The sequence below is a fragment of the Kwoniella pini genome, chromosome 1 (assembly GCF_000512605.2).
Source record: "Kwoniella pini CBS 10737 chromosome 1, complete sequence".
Classification (NCBI taxonomy): Eukaryota; Fungi; Basidiomycota; class Tremellomycetes; order Tremellales; family Cryptococcaceae; genus Kwoniella; species Kwoniella pini.
Genome location: NC_091716.1, coordinates 2,366,511 through 2,386,406, shown reverse-complemented (window position 1 = coordinate 2,386,406; position 19,896 = coordinate 2,366,511). Strand labels below are relative to the sequence as shown.

At 40.4% G+C, this 19,896-nt stretch overlaps 9 protein-coding genes across 9 annotated transcripts; 5 read left to right on the top strand and 4 right to left on the bottom strand.

Moving 5' to 3' along the window:
• Window positions 1-790: 790 nt before the first annotated feature.
• On the top strand, window positions 791-1,390 carry I206_100906 (60S ribosomal protein uL14; the record flags this gene model as incomplete). Its single annotated transcript, XM_019152200.1, has 3 exons — window positions 791-851; window positions 930-1,049; window positions 1,194-1,390. The coding sequence occupies 3 exons, from the start codon at window positions 791-793 to the stop codon at window positions 1,388-1,390; spliced, it is 378 nt and encodes a 125-aa protein (XP_019014338.1).
• A 605-nt stretch (window positions 1,391-1,995) lies between these two features.
• On the bottom strand, window positions 1,996-3,411 carry I206_100905 (uncharacterized protein; the record flags this gene model as incomplete). Its single annotated transcript, XM_019152201.1, has 6 exons — window positions 1,996-2,057; window positions 2,123-2,221; window positions 2,302-2,364; window positions 2,433-2,513; window positions 2,592-2,703; window positions 2,788-3,411. 6 exons carry the CDS (start codon window positions 3,409-3,411, stop codon window positions 1,996-1,998), a joined length of 1,041 nt encoding a protein of 346 aa, XP_019014339.1.
• Window positions 3,412-3,888: 477 nt separating this feature from the next.
• Window positions 3,889-5,512, top strand: I206_100904 (uncharacterized protein; the record flags this gene model as incomplete). Its single annotated transcript, XM_070202292.1, has 5 exons — window positions 3,889-4,294; window positions 4,381-4,849; window positions 4,916-5,211; window positions 5,281-5,375; window positions 5,435-5,512. The coding sequence occupies 5 exons, from the start codon at window positions 3,889-3,891 to the stop codon at window positions 5,510-5,512; spliced, it is 1,344 nt and encodes a 447-aa protein (XP_070058393.1).
• Window positions 5,513-6,085: 573 nt separating this feature from the next.
• Window positions 6,086-7,111, bottom strand: I206_100903 (40S ribosomal protein uS7; the record flags this gene model as incomplete). The annotated part of the gene is made up of 4 exons (XM_019152203.1): window positions 6,086-6,476; window positions 6,566-6,641; window positions 6,721-6,782; window positions 7,026-7,111. The coding sequence occupies 4 exons, from the start codon at window positions 7,109-7,111 to the stop codon at window positions 6,086-6,088; spliced, it is 615 nt and encodes a 204-aa protein (XP_019014341.1).
• Window positions 7,112-8,625: 1,514 nt separating this feature from the next.
• Window positions 8,626-9,783, top strand: I206_100902 (uncharacterized protein; the record flags this gene model as incomplete). Its single annotated transcript, XM_019152204.1, has 4 exons — window positions 8,626-8,851; window positions 9,331-9,465; window positions 9,547-9,629; window positions 9,739-9,783. The coding sequence occupies 4 exons, from the start codon at window positions 8,626-8,628 to the stop codon at window positions 9,781-9,783; spliced, it is 489 nt and encodes a 162-aa protein (XP_019014342.1).
• A 932-nt stretch (window positions 9,784-10,715) lies between these two features.
• Window positions 10,716-12,306, top strand: I206_100901 (uncharacterized protein; the record flags this gene model as incomplete). Its single annotated transcript, XM_070202291.1, has 4 exons — window positions 10,716-11,207; window positions 11,274-11,308; window positions 11,372-11,514; window positions 11,597-12,306. 4 exons carry the CDS (start codon window positions 10,716-10,718, stop codon window positions 12,304-12,306), a joined length of 1,380 nt encoding a protein of 459 aa, XP_070058392.1.
• A 350-nt stretch (window positions 12,307-12,656) lies between these two features.
• On the top strand, window positions 12,657-16,108 carry I206_100900 (uncharacterized protein; the record flags this gene model as incomplete). Its single annotated transcript, XM_019152206.2, has 10 exons — window positions 12,657-12,761; window positions 12,823-12,870; window positions 13,004-13,517; window positions 13,578-13,820; window positions 13,880-13,959; window positions 14,018-14,272; window positions 14,333-14,491; window positions 14,547-14,891; window positions 14,952-15,141; window positions 15,201-16,108. The coding sequence occupies 10 exons, from the start codon at window positions 12,657-12,659 to the stop codon at window positions 16,106-16,108; spliced, it is 2,847 nt and encodes a 948-aa protein (XP_019014344.2).
• Window positions 16,109-16,346: 238 nt separating this feature from the next.
• Window positions 16,347-17,416, bottom strand: I206_100899 (uncharacterized protein; the record flags this gene model as incomplete). The annotated part of the gene is made up of 4 exons (XM_019152207.1): window positions 16,347-16,574; window positions 16,640-16,793; window positions 16,870-17,179; window positions 17,368-17,416. 4 exons carry the CDS (start codon window positions 17,414-17,416, stop codon window positions 16,347-16,349), a joined length of 741 nt encoding a protein of 246 aa, XP_019014345.1.
• A 1,510-nt stretch (window positions 17,417-18,926) lies between these two features.
• Window positions 18,927-19,700, bottom strand: I206_100898 (uncharacterized protein; the record flags this gene model as incomplete). The annotated part of the gene is made up of 1 exon (XM_019152208.1): window positions 18,927-19,700. The coding sequence occupies one exon, from the start codon at window positions 19,698-19,700 to the stop codon at window positions 18,927-18,929; it is 774 nt and encodes a 257-aa protein (XP_019014346.1).
• Window positions 19,701-19,896: the final 196 nt, after the last annotated feature.

Genomic DNA, 19,896 nt, shown 5'->3' with positions numbered 1-19,896 from the left:
AAAATCAAATGCCACATATAAATTGAATTTTTGATGATTTTGATAAATCCGCGAAACTCCGTCACTTACCAAAAATCTCTAAATCTATTTGATTTAAGGGTGTTTTGCCTTAGGATTGGTTCTGGTTTGGTGGTTTGGTAGTTTGATCGCTTTTGGAATAGCAGGATTCGACAATAATCTCAAAAAAAAACCTTTAATTCTTTACATTTTAGTTTTTCTTTAACCTTCAAATTAAAAAGACACAAAATCAGCAAAGATGTCCGCCAAATGTGAGTGATGGTTGCTTTGCTTAGGAATCGCTAGGATAGGATAGGATAGGACAGGACAAAATGGATTGAAAAGGACGATATGGTATTTTCGAGTAGGATTATATGTTGGACAGAAATCATCGACAATCGTTATTCAATTATCACTTTCAAATCCAGCAACTACTTTACTCTTCAGATCAATCGAGCATGAGATGGAAAGACAACAAGACGGGTCAAATCTGCTGTGTGATTAAAAGGGACGCTGGAGAGGTCATTATCAAAAGGATCTCGACAAATTCGATATACTTAAAATACACCATATACCATCATCAAATCTTAGCAATCATCAACATCCTTAAAGATATCATCAGACCCAAAAAATGTAGAAGAAATACCATATCAAATTAGAATCAATGATGTCCTGTCCTATCCTACCTGGTGTTACTTTCATGAAGTCAACATATAATATGTATATGTAAGAAGGTTTAAACTGATTGAATATTTATTCATTTTTAGCTGCCGCTGCCGGTACTAAATTCCGAATGTCCCTCGGTCTTCCCGTTGGAGCTGTTATGAACTGTGCCGATAACTCTGGTGCTAAGAGTGAGTTCAAAAAATCTATCTTTATCATCAGAAGTGACAAGAAGGAAATGCTAATGCGGTTCTTTTCTGTTCTGTTAGACCTTTACGTTATCTCCGTTGTTGGTTTCGGTGCTAGACTTAACAGACTTCCCGCTGCCGCTGCCGGTGATATGGTTATGGCTTCAGTTAAGAAAGGTAAACCTGAATTAAGAAAGAAGGGTGAGTATCTATTCATTTTATTTATCAAATGTCAATAAATGAATTAAATTGTTAATGGGTTTTATATTCTTTTTCTATTACTCTATCTATTCATTCAATTCTCATCTTTTCCTTTCATAACCCCTTTTTCAAAAACTTAAATAGTCATGCCCGCCGTTATCTGCCGACAACGAAAACCATGGAGACGAAGAGATGGTATTTTCCTTTACTTTGAAGATAACGCAGGTGTTATCGTAAATGCTAAAGGAGAAATGAAAGGTTCAGCTATTAATGGTCCAGTAGCTAAAGAATGTGCCGATTTATGGCCTCGTATCGCTTCCAACGCTGGTACCGTAGTTTAAGAGGAGGGGTTTTTTTTTTTATTTTGGAAAAGAAATTCTTATACTTGAAGTTTCGGTAAATTTGTTGGATAGTTGATATATATTTTTTTAAGGAGATTTCAAATTTGGATTTTTTCAAATTACAAAAAAACAAATGCAATTTCCTTTGTACAATGATTTTATAAGCATGGATCATTATACCTTCACGATATTGTCAAATTTCATTATTGTAAAAGTACAGACTAACCGTTTCACTAATTCTTCGTTATTATTCGCCTAGTCGAAATGTGCAGAAATTTGAGCATTATACCGAATTGCTTGTTCAAAATCAAATCCGCTCTTTATTAGTTCTCGATGCTTGTGACAAGAACATGCAATCTCATATGTTTATAATGCTACTCAATTCGGAGAGGAAGGGTACCTAGGCTATTCACGGTATTGATTTATGCTGTTATATGATAATTTTCTCCCTACCCTAGGTCACTCCAAAGTGGACACATCGACAATTCGGTTTACTTTTACCGTTCTCTAGTTGAAACACAAGTTACACGATACAAATAACAGAATGGCAAGATCACTTATTCCTGATCATCTGAGCTATACGCTAGATCTTCTGCGTAGCACATCTACAATCTACTCAGACCCCATACGAATCCAGCAATACCAGCAAGATAGCTAGTCCAAATTTCTGTGTAAAGTGGATATTATTAGCTACGATGTAAGCTGAATTGTAAAGTAAACCATTAACCTCACGGATTTTTCGCTTCGGATGTCTAGCCACAGCCAAGGTAGGCAGGTATATTCCCATGACATTGCAAAATATATGAGAAGTAAGTGATGGGATGACAGAACCTGTGAATCAGATAAATCAGCTCCTATTGACGGGCTGGAATCGAAGAACGTTTTTTAGATGAATATTCAGCTTGACTTACCTGTTTTCAGATAGATGTACGACGCGAACCATCCGAATAATGTCGTATAGCTCAATTGGAATACTATAAAATCAAATGAAAACTTTGATTCAGCTAATACAGTCTTACAGTGCCCATCTGAGATCACTTACAGCAGCTTAAAATAGCATGAATAGCTGCATTTCTAGTTGAACCGTTCTTTCGGTAAGTTTCCAAAGCATGATGAGCGTGAGCTAGACAGATAAGCATAAGCTTCTAACGTTTTGCCCAAAAACAAGTCGGCGAATCGGCTTGTAGAGTTGAATACTCACCTACACCGAACCATAAGGGCGTTGCAAAAACTAAAGATTTAAATGGTATTCCACCTAATATCGATACTGATAAAATTGTTGATCGAAATACCAATTCTTCTGTAATTGGCCCCTTTGTGTAAAAAAACGTTGATTAGTAAAAATTTCAACATTTACTAGTACGAATGAAGTTAAGCAAGTAGAGCTTGGAGCTCACAACAATATAATTCCTAAATTCGATCAATCCAAATGATCTCCAAGATCGCTTAATTCCATCCCATAAATTTTCTCCATAATATTTATTACGAAATATTGGTAATTCATCATCTAAATATGTTGAATATAATGGTCCAGTCATTAAAATAGGAGCAAGTGTAAAAGGTAATAAATTATTAATCAAATTATTTTTCAAAGGAGGTAATCGCAATCCAAGTAAAGTGATACTTTTACTTATACTTATACTATATGATGGAGATAAATTATTTATGGTCAAGTAAACTCCAGAAAGTGATAAAATAGTTGATATAGTCACAGCTATCATACGTTTTTTAATCGTTTCAGGATGATCCCTTGAACCGGGTTTTGGACCTTTATTGTAATTTATATCATCTTGATCTGTTGATGATATTGGTGAAATTGCTGGTGGTAGCACATTTTTATTTTCAGGTGTATTAGAGATCTTAGGGGTGTTTGATCTTGATGATCTAGGTGAAATAGGTAGAAATTTTTGAGAGAGGTATAATGATCCAACGTAAGAAGTTGTGAATAAGAATGATAAAGTATGTGATGTTGTTGGTGAGATTGAACCTACCAAAGTAGGTTGAGTGAATATTGGATCCATCTTCATCTAACGAATGATTGCCTCTACTTCTCGATCCGTAAAAGATTGATTAAGATCGAGAAGGAAAGATCATTTGATATTGATGGTGATGGGGATTACACGGGGTCTCAATGAAAGAGATCTAAACGTTGAGTTGAGTGATGAATGCACAATCATTTTCAAATTTCCATCAAAAACACACACATCCAACACACACACACACAAATAAGCTTAAGCACAAAAGGCACTCACTCGTACATTATGTAATTACGGCATGGATATTCCGGTCATTCAAACTGCCGAATTGAAATCATCTACTTCTTCCTTTTTCCTTTCTTTATTATCATTTGTACTTCAAAGTGATTGCTTGATTTACATTCTGCTTCCTGCTTCTTCCGAGACAAACAGGCTCATCCCTCAACTCATGGGAGCTTGAACGAATATCAACACATATGTAGCGTAAAATAATCGGGTATCCTCATAAAATCCCCCACCATCATGTCCACCTCATCCCCTTCTAATCCTCTTCAACGAGCTCATGCTCTATCTCTACAAGCATCCACTATACTCCGCCCCAGCCTTGTTCCGATCAAAGAGCTCAACCAGGCTTTGATATTTTATCAAGAAGCTATCAATCTTTACGAGAAAGCACAACACGAAGCAGAAGAAAAGGAAAATGATGAAGCAAATACCCTTAAAATGCTAGTAATGCAACATCGCAAATTATTACGAGAAGTAGAAAGACGTATAACGAATGCACAGAAAGATCATTCGGATGTACCAAATCCTACTCGAGTGGTGGAAAATAGACCCTTGCAAAGGAGATTGGTTAGTGAAAGTGCTGCTTCTTCGAGGAATGCTCCTGGAACTTACACTGCAGCTGGAATACAACCTTCAGGACTTGGTGAGTCATGCAGTTTGTACCCCCAGACTTCATCATTCATTGACATTGAAAAAATCATGCTGACTTCACAGAATGCTATGGTATAGTCAATCGCCTTTCACCGCCTCACTCAATACCTCCATTTGCCTTTCGTCCGAACACTGTACCAGTAAATAACCCAAATCCCACTAGCGAACCTTCTTTGTCTCCTTTATACTCTTCTTCGTCGACGTCATCCAGTACAGAAGAATCGTTCATTCATTTTGGTTCTCCTCCAGAGACACTTGATCCATTTTCTCGATTTTGGGGAATGGTAGAAAATATGATAGAAGAAGTTAGTGGTCCAGTAATGTTCGCTACTGCTCCCGTCGATTTACTTCACTCCGACCCAAAGAAGAATTCCGATGCCCAGCTAAGTCGAGAGAGACTATCAACTAAAGTCAAGGATAAAAAGAAGGAAACAACGGGAGAAGATAGCTTTTACGTAGTGAAGAATCGTAATAAAGGGAAAGGGAAAGAGATAGAATCAACTGATGAGGAGGAAGAGATTGTTCCAAAGCCAAGCGCATCCGCAAGGTACGTGATTCGTCTTCGATTGTAAGTAGGTAAGCGAAGAGACTTATACTACACTCTTCTCGAAAGTAGTGGACCGTCCAAAACAGCCGAAGAATTATCACTGGAAAACGCTTCTTTGAAAACATCCTTGGACGCACTAGCTATTCATGCAGAATCAGTTGACCAAACGAATAAAGCATTAAACATGAAATTAGAAGAACGTGAAAAGGGTTTGAAGATAATAATGGAAGGATTGAAAAAAGAAGCAGGACGTGTTAAAGCAGGACAAGAAGTTTGGAAATCTCAAATATTAGCTAATTCACTTATGTCTTCTACTAATCCTGGTAGAATACCATCTGGTTCAAGTGGAAAAGATGATGCTTGTAAGGCTATTGTTATCTCTCATGACAATATATTAGGGCTGGCTGACTTGAATTATATTGAATATGCAGCAAAGAAAAGGATAAAAGAGCTTGAAGATGAAGTGAAAAGTCTTAAAGGTGAAAATCAGAAACAAAAAGAACAAATTGGACGGTATAAAGAGCGTGTGAGTCACATTGTGAATTTCTTTACACTGGTATATTGATTTTTGTATAATTTGAATAGTTCGAAAAAATTAAGATGAATGCTAAAGCTAAGAAAGAAGCTAAGCTAGCTGCGGGTCAATCTGATGGTAACGTCTAATATCAGATGGTTTTCTGATGATCGAGGCAATAGAGCATGATCCATTGTGTCGTATGTTAATTTGTATAAGTAATTTCAATCGTATGTAGCATAGTTGTTATAGAGTATTGTAAGGATATTTTGTATATTATTACCTATTACCTCTTGCAATGCATTAGTGACGGATAATATCATTGATCGCAATTTGTAGACAGTCGTCATATGTCGAAATCAATGATCACCTGATAAATTGAGATTCGATATGATAATCAAACCTTTTCTGAATTTCACTCGGATCAATCATTTAATGAGATCCAATCGATGAGATATCGCGCTATCATGTATTTGAACGAACCGACAAGACATGAATTATTGAGAGATATCGAATGAGATATTATTATCGATTGTAATTGTAAATGCAAAGCAAGCCTTTCATCACCACATCCACAACAGGCTATCTACTCATATATATATAAAGTAAACTTATATTTAGTTTAACAATAATACATATGTAAAAACTTTCCCCCAAATAATCCAAATCCAATATCTTTATTTCCCAAATTCGAATAAAAGAACAAACCCAAAGAAGGGAAATTATCGGTTAGATTTAGCTACTCTTTCAAGTTCATCCTTTTTCTTGATAGCATAAGAGTTTGAAGAACCTTTAGCAGCATTAACAAGTTCATCTGCTAAACATTCTGAAACTGATTTTGAGTTTTTGAAAGCAGATTCTCTTGTACCAACAGTTAAAAGTGAAACAGCTTGATTAACTCTTCTTAATGGAGAAACATCAACAGCTTGTCTTCTAACTGTACCTTGAGATCCAATTCTAGTTGAATCTTCTCTTGGTCCAGTGTTAACAACAGCATCAACTAAAACTTGAATTGGGTTTTGTTCAGTAACTAAATGAATAATTTCAAAAGCGTGTTGAACAATTCTAACAGCCATGATTTTTTTACCATTGTTTCTACCGTTCATCATGAGACTTTAATATTCAAAAAATGATAATTATCAGCTTTCCACATTCACCAAATCTTCTTCTTCCCTTTCAAAGATATATATATATACACTCACGCGTTAACAAGTCTCTCAACGATGGGCATTCGTCCTTTAGCGAATTGCTTTTTGGCATATCGACCAGCGGTGTGAGCTAAAATGACATCCATATTATCAGCTATCTGTTCTCCTCTGATTCGATTATATCGCATTTGAAGCCACCTGATACTCACGAACGTAGACGGCGTGGTTGACGTTGATGTAATCGGTAAGAGAGATATCTTTAACCTCAACACTGTAATTACGTCGAAAAGTCAGCATTTCTCACTTCGTTGCTTCTTTATTGTTCGTGTTTTCTTTCTGGCAATGTTCTTTCCCCCTCATCAATGCTATTCCTCTTTGCTTGAAGACTCTATTTCTTGTTCGTTACCGCATATCCATTCTTTCTCCAATGCTTATACATGAATTCCATATTACTATTCCAGGCTTCCTCCATTCCTCATTCTCAATGGTGATGATAGAGAAAAACAAGACTCACCCCTCAGCATCCCATTTACCGAAAAGTTTAACGGAACCCTCTGAAGCTACTTTAGCAACATCGTTTGGTAAAGTTTGAAGAGCCATTTTATCTAATTAATTTCCTTCTTTTTTGTTTTTGGGTAAAACAGTCCTTCTAAATCGATTCTAAATACTTTTGTATAAATCGAGTCGGAAGTGAAGTCGACTGTTTGATTTTAAATATTGGGATTTTAAACCTTGAAGGATGAATTAAAACGATTTATTTTAATGAACTTTTGACTTTAATTGGATGTAAATGCCAGTCAGTAGTCAGATTCACAGTCACAGCGTAAACCTCCAATCTCGATCCAACAATCCCACAATTACCATGCTTTACTAACCAAAGTAATCCTTAATGCAAGTAAAAGCGTGTTCGGTGGGATGTGCCGGTGAATCTCGGCGTTATGATTTAACCGCATAGAATGATAAATCACTCAACCACACATTAGTGGCTTAAAGCTTAAGACCGATTCTTAAAGCCGATAGTCAATGTGCAATGAATACGTAAGTTAACTTTCCATCTCATATCGGTCTCATCCGCAATTGACTCTTATCAGTTCCTGAAAGAGGAGACAAGCATAAGGACTGGTCGATCCGACTGATCACTGATACTCTATGCTATCGTCTTGTATTGATCAACCATCTGTCGATTGGTATAAGGTGAGACAGGAATAGAGCTTTGGATAATTCAACGGAGCTTCTTTTGTATGCCAATCATTGTACCCTATGCATCGCGCTTTCAAGGTCGTTGTCCCGGTATCAATAGCTAAGCTATAAGAATGAGGATTTTCCTGCATATCAACAACTACATCATGTGGGAAGACCACTTCCGTGTGGGACCATGAATACGATATGCAGGGCCTGGGTCATGTAAGAGTGTCATGCGAGATTTGAAGACCAGGGGAATCCTCATCCTTCTTTCAGAACGAAACACGACTTAGTGAAAGACCAAAGTCTTTGCTAGCAGTACCGATGAATGTCTCTGAACCTTCTACCCTTGATAGAAAGTGGAACATGAGGACAAGTGGGTAGCCTTTCAAATGCTTTTTGTCAATTCTTCAAGGTCAGTTCTGTAAATCAGATTACCAATAATTTTGATGATCCTGCCTGTTCGACATACATCAATGTGCATTCAAGAGGTGATACACAACATACGATGCTGAGGCAATCCTTATTGGCTTCGCTATGTAGACCGGATGTCGTGTTGGACCACTAAACCATTATGACTATGCTTGTTTCAATGCTATTTGAGATAAACAATAACCTGCATCTGAATTGATTGTTCATGCCGCGCGTCATGTCAATAGCATATGAAAGTACACTAATAATCGGGATGAGTCGGAATAAAAGGGTATATGACGGAGTTTAATGGGAAATCCCGTTTGAGGCATTTAACCGTGTTATAGCTTATATAGGATTTAATCAACTTGATTTCATAGGATGAAAGTGGAACCTAGGGATTTATCGTTATTTGACCTTTTTTATCATCATTTATAACGTTGATAATCTTTGTTATTTCAATCATTTGTTGTAACAAAATTTAGAATAACTCCCCACTCAGTTTCTGATTCTCATCAAAAATGTCAATTCTTAGACTTCGATCAACTGTTTCTCCTTTCGCAAAGAGATTCGCATCTACAATCTCTGTTCAATCAACTTCTTCAAACCTTAGTGGTGGATCTTTAGGTAATATTGAAGCATCATGGAAAGGATTAAGTGCAGAGAATCAATTTGAAATTTATCAACAACTTGAACAAATTCAAAAGAAAGATTGGAAAGAATTGACTCTTGATGAGAAAAAAGCTGGTAAGTCATTCACTTTCTTCGTCAACGTCTTCACACTCCTTCATTACAAGTCGTATGAAAAATGGATACGCGTATTGTTCAAATTGTTATTGGCCGAATTTATCCGGGTCCTTCCGGTATAATGTTCTCTCTACAACGAGGATGGCATCTACTTCTCACCAGCTAGATGTCGCATATGTGATGGATCGCATAGAATCTGTCGAGCGGAAGAGATGATTGTCTAATGCATAAGGATGTATTGGTTTAGAAAGATGTTACCACCAGCCCCTGAACTTCCTTAGCTCCACTCTCAATTCCCACGCTATCTTCTGCCATTCATCTCCATCCTGCGCAAAGATCAATCAAAACCGAGAAGTCAAGCTGACCTTGTTCATTCTCTCTACTCTCTGAATCTATCCGAATTTTCCTAATACTATCCTACTCTTCCGACACATCAATAATCCTAATCTCACATCCTCTCAATGCGCTTGCGGGAACAGCCTACTTCGTCGCTTTCGGTCCTCATGGTCCACGAACACCCGTCAGCGAGAAAGGTCACGGTATAAAGGTATTCGCCGGTGTTTTGGCAGCTGTCGGTGCTGCTTACGGCGTCTTCTTGTTTGCTCGATCTCAAGGTAAGTTATCGACTTCTTTCTACCTTTTCTATATAATCATCGTCTATATGCACATGTGCTGACAGACCTTCATCTTATCAGCTCCTCCTCCTCCCGCTACCATGTCTCCAGAATACCAAGATCAAATGACAGAATACATGAAGAGCCAAAACATGAACCCAATCGTAAGTCCAAGACATTCTTAAGTCATCATTCTCATGCTCAAACATAATGCGATATCTTATACCTCATACCGTCTTCAACCTATCGCTGATGTTCATTTGTCAAATATAGTCCGGTGTCTCCGCCGAAGGTTCCAAGAAAACTATGAGACAATAGATACCTCTATAATGCTCTTTATATCCGGATGGAAAAGCATGGATGTTAAATAAGCTTTTAATGCTTTTTCTGACCCGAATATTCATCTCTCTATTGAGCAATATATGCCACTTGGTCCTACTTATAAGCATGGCTCGCTAGATCACAGTAATAACCAAACATCGAAACAATCGAAAACCATCACCAATAACGTAATTCATGGTGATACTAACGTAACAATCCATCCGTTCGTAGTTTAATCATCTTTGATACACTGATTCCCAAATATCTTAAGTTTACCCTGTCCTAACACATTGTATCCTTTCTATATTCGGGCTAATCATTTCTTGGCTTTGGTTGAGCTGTCACTCAACAAGAACTTTGAAGACGAGAAAGGTGTCCAAACAAGTCAACCTTACAAGGGAGAAATCGATACCACTATTCACCTCTGCCTTGACCCGCGATCCTCACATTGATCGACGACATAAAGAAAGTCCAGGCTCGATGAGGGTTTATCATTCTTATCGTTCAGAACGGTTGAAGCTTTTCTTTCCTTTCAAAATTAAACTTGTTTGAACACGATGTAGGGGTTATCGTCAATCAATTTACGATCAATGTCATTCATCCCTTTCCCCTGATGATCCTTTCATGTACAACAAATCTAGAATAGAAAACAAAAGGATGACGTATCAACATCCTTTAATGGATCTCTTTTCATCTTGCCCAAACTTTTGTCTGTCTGACTGGAGATAGACCTGGCGTCAAGCTATAAAGATGAATGATCAGTGAGACTAACCAAGAGAAATCTCTTTCTTTCCTTATTCATTCATTTAAACGATATAGATATTATTTTTCTAGAAAAGCTTAATTAGCTCTTTAACTTTTATTTTTATTTTTATTTTTTCTATTTTATTTGTTTCCAATTAAATCACTTATTTAATCTGGATCAAAAGATGTTTAACTTAGTCACTCTTTTACCTTTACTCGCTCTAATCAAAAGTGGTCAAGCTAAGCCTCTTCCACAAGCAGGTGATGTTGGTACTGCGACTTCGACCAACTCTTCTGCCCATGCGGGATATCCCCCTGCCACTTCAAGTGCTTCAACTACTGTCAATACCAATCCTGCATCTGGTCAACCCAGTGAAACTTCGAATAACCTAGTTGCTGTTGATCAATCGACACCTACTGATAGTATTTACTCCAATGCGACTTTACATGGAGTTCAAATTCAATCTTATAGAGACGGAAAATGTCTTTCACCTGATCCTAGAACGACCCTCCAAGATGGATTACCAGTAGACTTATACCCTTGTGTCAATTCCGATAACACCAGTGTAGCATTGGCATGGGATATTACTCCTGGAGTAGGTTCTTTGATTATTTCCGGTACCGATTTCGCTTTGGTCGCGGATGAAGATGATATTGAAAACCCTAACGCTCTTGTTGTGAGTTCAGTATTTTCAAGTTTATGATAAAGCTTCTGCTAATCTTTCGTTGTCCTTTCCACACAGCTTAAACAATCTTGTGGTTGTGAAGACTTGACACCGTGAGCTATATATATTGAAGTACACTCGTTTGACATACTCGCTGACTAAAATGGTCATTTTAGATGGTACACTACCAATGATGGGCGAATTTCTATTTATGGGGCCGGGGTTTGTCTCACTGAGGATAAAGATACCGATAAATCAGGACCAGATCAAGATCTAGGTATTGTCTTATACAAATGTACTGATCAAGACACCGATCAAAGTGAGTCTCAGCTATCACACGTAAATTCCCGCAACTGCTCCTCCTTACTCTAGCTGATTGCTTGAGCTGTGTAATTATCTAGTGTTCCTCACTATTAACAATAGTACGCACGACCTCGAACCAATCGTTCCTCCAAATGCTGAATACTCTGCCGCAAGAGAAAGCGCTATTGCTGCCGCACAGACTGGGACTATGACAGCTCCAGGTGAAGCTGGAACCACTAGTTCGAAAGATGCAGGTCAAATTGCTGCGGACACTGCCACAACTTCTACCCAGAACGCAGAGTCTACCTCCAATCCTAATGGCGATGGCACTGCGACTGATTCAACCGATACCAATGGCAAGAATGATGCAGGTGAAGCTGGGGGTGATGGAACGGGATCTGTAGGTGGAAGTGCTACCGCAACTAGTTCAAGCACATCCCAGAACCCCGAGGCGACTTCTAATCCTGGCGGCAATGGTGGTTCAATCGATTCTACTGCTCAGAATGGGGGCAACGGTGGTTCAACCGATTCTACTGCTCAGAATGGGGGCAACGGTGGTTCAACCGATTCTACTGCTCAGAATGGGGGCGACGGTGGTTCAACCGATTCTACTGCTCAGAATGGGGGCGACGGTGGTTCAACCGATTCTAATACTCAGAACGGGGGCGACGGTGGTTCAACCGATTCTAATACTCAGAATGGAGGCAACGGTGGTTCAACCGACTCTACCTCTCAGAATAGCGGCGATAGTGGTTCAACCGACTCTAAGGCTGAGGATGGCGGGTCTGAAGACGGGGCCTCGGATTGACGGTAGCGGATCTCCTTTCCAAGCATATATGATGATTGTATGAGTTCCTTTCATATATAGATTCAGTACTGTTTTTTTAGATCAGATAGCTTTTACATATACCCATGCAGATTGTATACCATCTATCCCAGCAAAGCTCCGCAAGCATAAATGATGACGTGTAAGGAACACAAACCAGCGATGTAGCAATCATCAATCTCTGAAATTGCTGTTTTTCACAATGCATCCAATCTCTGTATGTATCGAAAATCCAACAGAGATAACGCCAGCAATTTGTCGACAGAGTATAATTCGATCACATATGAAGTAGCGGGTCGATTCAGTCAAGGACCGAACTGCTACTTTTGCTCATGCTACGAATCTATTCGGCATGTTTGCTCATCTTACTTTATTTGCCTAATATATGGTGTATGTCAGATGGGAAGAGGGAAACGTTAAAAGCTGAAGCTGCTTCTGTGAGTCTGGCCATTCGAGAATGACGAAAGAAGAATTTTCAGCTGGCTGATGATGAGATAGCTATTCAAACATGGTTATGAGGGATATATGAAATATGCTTATCCTGCTGTGAGTGTGATCTTCGATTGAGTCGAACTCGGATTTGCGGTATCGTTATCATCCCTAGTGGAAGGCTGCGGCCCCGGAGAATGGATCTCAGGATTTCAGCTAGCGAGGTATGCTGATCCTACAGGCTTTTCAGGACGAGCTAAGACCTCTCACATGTGGTCCTTTGTACCGCGATCCTGATCCCAACAATGTCGGAATCAACGATATCCATGCTAACGTATCAATGACATTACTTGATGTCTTATCATCTTTACCTGTCATACATCCTTCAGCATTTCCCAAAGCTGTCAAACTTGTAGCTGAGACAGTGTCTTTCGATCAAGATGTCAAAGTTCAAGTGTTCGAAATGACCATTAGAGCATTAGGAGCATTATTATCTACTTTTCAACTCTTAGACGACTTACCTGATGATCCTGCAGAACAGTACATCAAATTACACTTAGATGAGAATGACCACGATGATTCTTGGATTTGGCCCAGTAGGAAGGATACAACGATCGATCTGAAGCAATACAAGGGTAGAATACTTGAATTAGCATATGATTTGGGTAAAAGGTTATTACCAGCATTTGAGCCAATAACTGGAATACCGTATGCAAGAGTCAATTTGAGAAAAGGTGTGCTCAAAGGAGAGAGTATAGAAACGTGTGAGTAACAATCCCGACTTTTCTAATCCAATGAGAGCGTGGGCTGAAGAAAATAGGAAGGTACCGCAGGAGCCGGGAGTTTACTCCTTGAATTCGCGCTTCTATCTCGTCTTACAGGAGACAGTCGATTTGAGAATCTAGCTCATCAAGCTTATCTGGCGATTTGGAATCGTCGGTCACCTCAAAACCTGTTAGGCAACACTATAGGCACGCATGGACACTGGTTGGCCCCTGGTATGAGCGGGGTTGGAGCGGGAATGGATAGTTATTTCGAATATGGGGTGAAGGCTGGGGTAATGTTAGGTAAGCGGAGCAAGTCTGGATTGAACTTTGCACTTAGCTAACCTTGACTACCTATGCAGATGACGATACATATTATGATATATTTTACGACTCTTATGCTGCTATACAAACCTACGTCCGTACCACCGATGGATTCATCGTAAGTCGAATATCTTTACTTCGTTCATCAAATGCTTACGCTTGCAAATGTGGAGTAGTATCGACCGGTCCAAACAAGGCTCCTACAACCAGCCTCTCCTTCAACCATTGACTCCCTATCGGCGTTTCTGCCTGCCATGCAGGTATTGGCAGGAGATGTCGAATCGGCAATAAAGTCCCATCTTGTATTTTGGAATTTGTGGAGAAAATACGATGCCATGCCTGAATCTTTCCTTTGGCAAGAAAGAAAGGTGGAATGGACGGGATATCCTGGCAGACCTGAATTCATTGAATCAACATACTATCTATATCAGGTGAGCTATCTTGAGACGATAAATGCTTCATTGCGATAGTAGCTGAATTTCGAAACACAGGCTACGAAAGACCCTTTCTACTTACGGGTTGGAGAGAAGATTCTGCACGATCTTAAAACCCGGACAAAGACTAAGTGCGGATTTGCAACGCTCAAGAATGTCATGACTGGCGAGCAAGAAGATCGAATGGAGTCTTTCATGTTGTCTGAATCACTCAAAGTGAGTTCGAGCTGGCTCTTAGCTTTCGCACATGGCTAAACAGTAGCTTCTGTAGTACTTGTATCTCCTCTTTGCCGATATACCTTTCCCCAACTCTAATACCGTTTTCACGACCGAGGGTCATCCGCTAAAGATGCCTGCCTCTCTTCTCAAAGCCCCATCATCCACTCGACGGGCTATACGAAAAGGAGAAAGCTCAACTTGTCCTCTATATCGCCCTTTTGCAGCAGGAGGCATCTCGACGAGAACAGGTATCATCGTAGGTATAGAGGGTAGAGAAGATTATGATTACGCCAGAAGTCTGGTGTATGGCCTCGACAGTTCTGGAGTTGAGGTCGAAGATGGTAGCAGGATATGGTATGATGGTGGGATATGCAGAACATCATCTGAACCCAAATTTGTGAGTGTTGCAGCTTCGCGAGCTAGAAAAATACCAAAGCTGACGTCGATCCTCGTTTAGGCATTCGAAATTGTACTTTCTCCTTTGGATGCGTCCAAGTCTACCGCTGTACCGCCTGAAGATCCATCACCTGGCCCAAGTAAGGTAGACCAGGATTCAATGACAGGGGATTATCATATAACAGATATTGAGGGTTTGAGACTGGGTGTACGATGGAGATTTGACGGGAAGGGTTACGATGTTGTCAACAGTAAGTCGTTCTCATACCGAACGAGCTGCTACGGGTCTGGCTGATTCTAGTAAAATCAGTTGGGCCACATCGAATAAGGCAAGGTCAAAATGTCATTATACGCGATCCCGCTATGCGTGATCATCTTCCCATTCAAGCAACTTCGCCTGTCGATTCGGCCAGTCCACCCGAATTACTACTGCGATTTTTGAGCTATTCTTCATCAGCGGCATCACAGAATGGTCAACTTTTAGCGGACGGAGGCCAAATCTTACTGCATGCTGTAGGCGCAACGGCTACTTTCGGAACGGATTTTGTTTCTTTTACTTCCTCTAAAACCGAAACAGGACCTGCGACTTGGGGAATTGGTCACAAGCCACTTCGACTGATCATCCCACCGGAGATCGAAGGTCGACCTTATCAGGGGTGTTCAGCCATGTCCTTAGAATGGCTGGGAATCAATAAAACGTCGACAGATCCTTTCGTTCTGATGGTCTCAAGAGGAGGATGTACGTTCCTCGAGAAGCTCATGGTAGCTGAAGATATAGGTGCGATCGGTATACTGGTGATTGGACAAGCGCCGATCAAGGAAGGTGAACCTATACCACCTGAACGAGAAGTCGAAGGTGGGTTTGAAGAAGGTCTGATACGACCATCAGCAGAGTTCGATGAATCTCATCCAAGGTTCCGAAATGTGAAAAAAGTAGGGATGATATATACCGAATGGGTCATAGGTGAAGTGTTAAGGAAGATGGTAGAAGGTGATGACGACAAGAGGAAAGTCTTGGGTATCGAGATACTCAACATTGACGCTCAAGACGGTTCAGTTCATCCAACAATGGGAAACAGACCGACCAGTCAAATTAACGAGAAAAGTAGAACATTGGAAGGAGGATTATTAATGGTCGGCGAGTGGCCTATAATGAATTTGAAAGTCACAGATAATGCTCTGCGTTTCAAGCAAAGTAATTTACCAGAACACGTTTAGATCAGTAGCATATATAGACAATTAGTATGTATCGTTAGTAACGCCTTTCAGTCAAGACCTTGCGCATGCCTGTACTCGGACATATCTAAGATGAATTACTGCATAAATGTCTAAGCAATATTCCCCAATGGAAATATCATCAAAGATTGTTTGAACTTATTTAAAATACCGACTCCCTTTATAAGTTACTTATTCCCTTCCAACTTCCTTAACCCAATGATTGCTTGTCTGAATGTCCCTAGAAGGCAATGGCCATACCGGCAGCGATACCAGCAAGGGCAACGAAGCCGCCAGCGAAGGAGGTAGCGGGGAAAGCACCTGATTTGGGAGCACCGGCGGAAGCAGCGGCAGAAGCAGCGGCAGAAGTTGCAGCACCGGCGGCAGATCCAGCAGCGTTTGTAGCGCCTCCTGCGGCGGAAGCAGCAGCTGTAGTAGCAACGGCGGCAGCTGAAGTAGCAGCAGCAGCCTAATCACAGTGGAGACCATCAGCGGCGAAACATCAAGAAGAAAAAAAGGGAACAATTGACTTACGCTTGAAGCAATACCGACAGAAGCACCTGAAGCGGCAACAGTGATTCCTGAAGCTGCGGAAGTGAAAGCTCCGCCAGCAGTTCCAGTAACACCGGTAGCTGAGTTAGTGGTATCACCACCGGCCAATGTAGGAGTGCTTGATCCGGAGAGGGCTCTAAAGAACAATAATAAGTAAGCACGATGATGATGGTGAACGTAATCCCTGTCACAAGGAGCTTAATTCGACTCACTGAAGACCACCTGTTACAGCTGAACCTGATTGAGAACAACCAGATTTGATTTGATCAACTGCTGATTGTAATTGAGTCCATTCAGATTGAGAAACGCCATCAGTGTTATCCAAAACACATTGGAAACAACCAACGAAATCGTTGAAAGTGTCTTGTTGACAAACGGTTAAACAAGTGTTGTAATCACTGTTTGAGCAAGCGTTGTAAATTTGAATAGCTCCTGTACATCGACTTTGACAAACAGCTGGGAAGGCATCGGCGATACTTGACTGTCTAGGGATCAATCTCATGACCTCTGGACTGATAGCGGCTGTCAAAAATGAAAAACCATAAATTAGCATTTGTTGATGCGCCATTTGGCCAAGCGGAACACGAATTGCGGACCGGCTCAAGCCGAAACAACGATAAACAACGCGATAAAAGCGAACAGGCTCAAGCGCCTGTTGCCAAGGAGAATGTATGCTCCACAAACACATGTTGGATTTCAAGATGACTTACCAGCAGAGATAGCACCGAGGATTGGAACGAGAGCGACGAGTCCGAACATCTTCTATATTCTGCTTGCTTGGATGTCTGAACGGAGTAAGCGAGGTCATGCCGATGCGCGTAGCGAATGAAGGCGAGTTGGATATGGTATATTTTCGGTTCCCGCATGAAAAGAATAGTGGAAAGGCAAATTTGAAAGAAAAGCAGGTCAGCGTTAGTCCTACGAGTAAAATTCGAGAAATGACCATGGATTAAGAATAATAATGTGGCTTATCGTTACACTTCATATGACAAGCCTTGCCAAAATACAGATATAACCTATACTTATTAAAAAAAAATTCTGAACTTACAGATAAGATTATAGATGAACTGCGTACTGCGGATAGAGTGATGAATATTGAAGAATGATGTAAAGATATGGGCATGCATGTGTAGATGACTGCGGTATATATATATATATATAAATAAATATATATATATTTCATATACATAAAACAAAATAACCGGACCGAGTCAAGATGATTACGCTTTGACCCTGTGAAGAAGCAAAGGAGAGTGAAAATGAGAAAAGCGAGGAAAGTAAGTCCGAAAACGTTTATGATACAATCAAGGCACTTTACCTGAATAAATAACCTCGTTTTTGGGGGATCTTGGCAAGACTGAGTGGTATAGACAATTTTTACGCGATTGGCATGGTGATGCGTTCAAAGGAAGGTTTCATGCTGTGTACCACGTTGAAAGATGGCGTCACGCAACGAGGTGGCTCGGACCCACTCTGACATACGACTTTAGTTCACAATCAAAGTCAACACCTAAAGCAGGTAACTGAACTGCAACACAGGTCACGGGGTCTATACATGACCTACAAGAGATACGCGCAATTTGATCAGTCCGTTCTCGTTAAGATAAGGTGAATTTACTGTGCCTATCGCCAAGAAACACCGCTACAGCTGTACTTGTGAATAAACCGAACAAATTCGGTTATATCATTCCCTTGAAATAGCAGAGAGGAACCAAAGGAACTTGGACTAAAAAGTGGAAACTAAAAAAGTGTGACCCACTTGGCGCTAAAATCTCCCTGAAACAAATTTATATCCGTAAGGTACCGTAGATTTCATTTCTCCAATAATCACTAAAAGATCTTTTCATCCTTCATCTTTTGGTAGACTCCTTACGGAACGCGGGAAGACTTAAAGAGCTTGTTCTTGATCAACACGCACTTCGAAGCCTGTGACAAGTATTCTTGTTCGCGGGCATGATCTGTTTGTCCAGCTGCAAAGTAATGAGAAAAATCGTATCAAATCTCCTTTTGCACTCTATTACCCTAATCTAATCAATTGTCCTGGCGCTCAAAAACAGTACAAAAAGCTAAATCTAAGTTGAGCTTAGACTAGGTCCCAAATCAAAAAGGAGAAAATGATTCATTTATCACCCCGCAGAAGCGCGTGGTCGTTACATATGATACCAAAAGGGAAGATGAGAGGGACAATCTACGCTTGAGCGTCGCACAGAGCTTCCCACTTGTCATGCTATGTCTTGTATGGATACATAGCGTATATACCGATATTCTTTCACATGATTTCGTCCTCTGACGACGATACATCGTCTCCAGGGAACTTTGAAGTGGACACTAAGGCGGACTCCACTGGTATTGGAGCAGATGTTTCTTCGAGGCCTGACGTACCACTGATGGATGCTGATCCCCGCCAAGCATTGAGCAACGCTGTCCTCGGCCCGTAGGAGGACGAAGCAACCGAATAATCACTTCCTCGATCTTCGTCTGACACATTGCTCCCACCCTCATCCTCTTCAACCCGCCAACCTCCTGTAGACAAGCCGTGAGAGTTGGTCGAATCGGTTTCTTGGGCTGAACTATCAGCATTACTAAACGAATTCGAACTTCCAGGACCTTTCGGAATTGAAAATGGTTCCAGTGCAGTTTCTATAGTGCCGTACTTGGATTCAGTATCGAATGTGATCCCGAACTCCACTATTTTCGAGGTCTCATCTCTGTACTTTTGAAGAAGTGGTTCAATTCTCTCGGATAATGTAGAGCGGATTTCATCCTGGGATTCAGAAGAAATTATCGTCTTGCCTGATTCATCTGTAAGACATCTTGTTCGATTCGAAAGGTATTTTGCTGATCCATCAGAAGATTTCATCCAGTCTATTACCGATGCATCAGAATCAATAATAAGTTGTTCAACTGCTTTATAGTGTTGCCTTGCAGGCGGGTCTAGGGTGAAGTCATGGTCGAATACGAAGGAATTATCTTGAGGAACAGCTCGAAGATTCAAAGTAAATTGTAAATGGGGAGGTGGTGCTGAGGAACTAGCTGTGGACATACGTGCGTTTGAGATTTGCGGTCAAAAGGTTACTGTATAAGTATATCACGATAAGAGGTATAGAGGAAAAGTTCGTTTTAGTCTCTATGGATGTTTGTCCTTATATACTGTAATGTGTAACGCTAGTTCGCCTCCTCTTCAAGGCTAGCTGATCAAAGGATACTCTCCTTTGAAAGTTTGAATATCAAATGGAAGG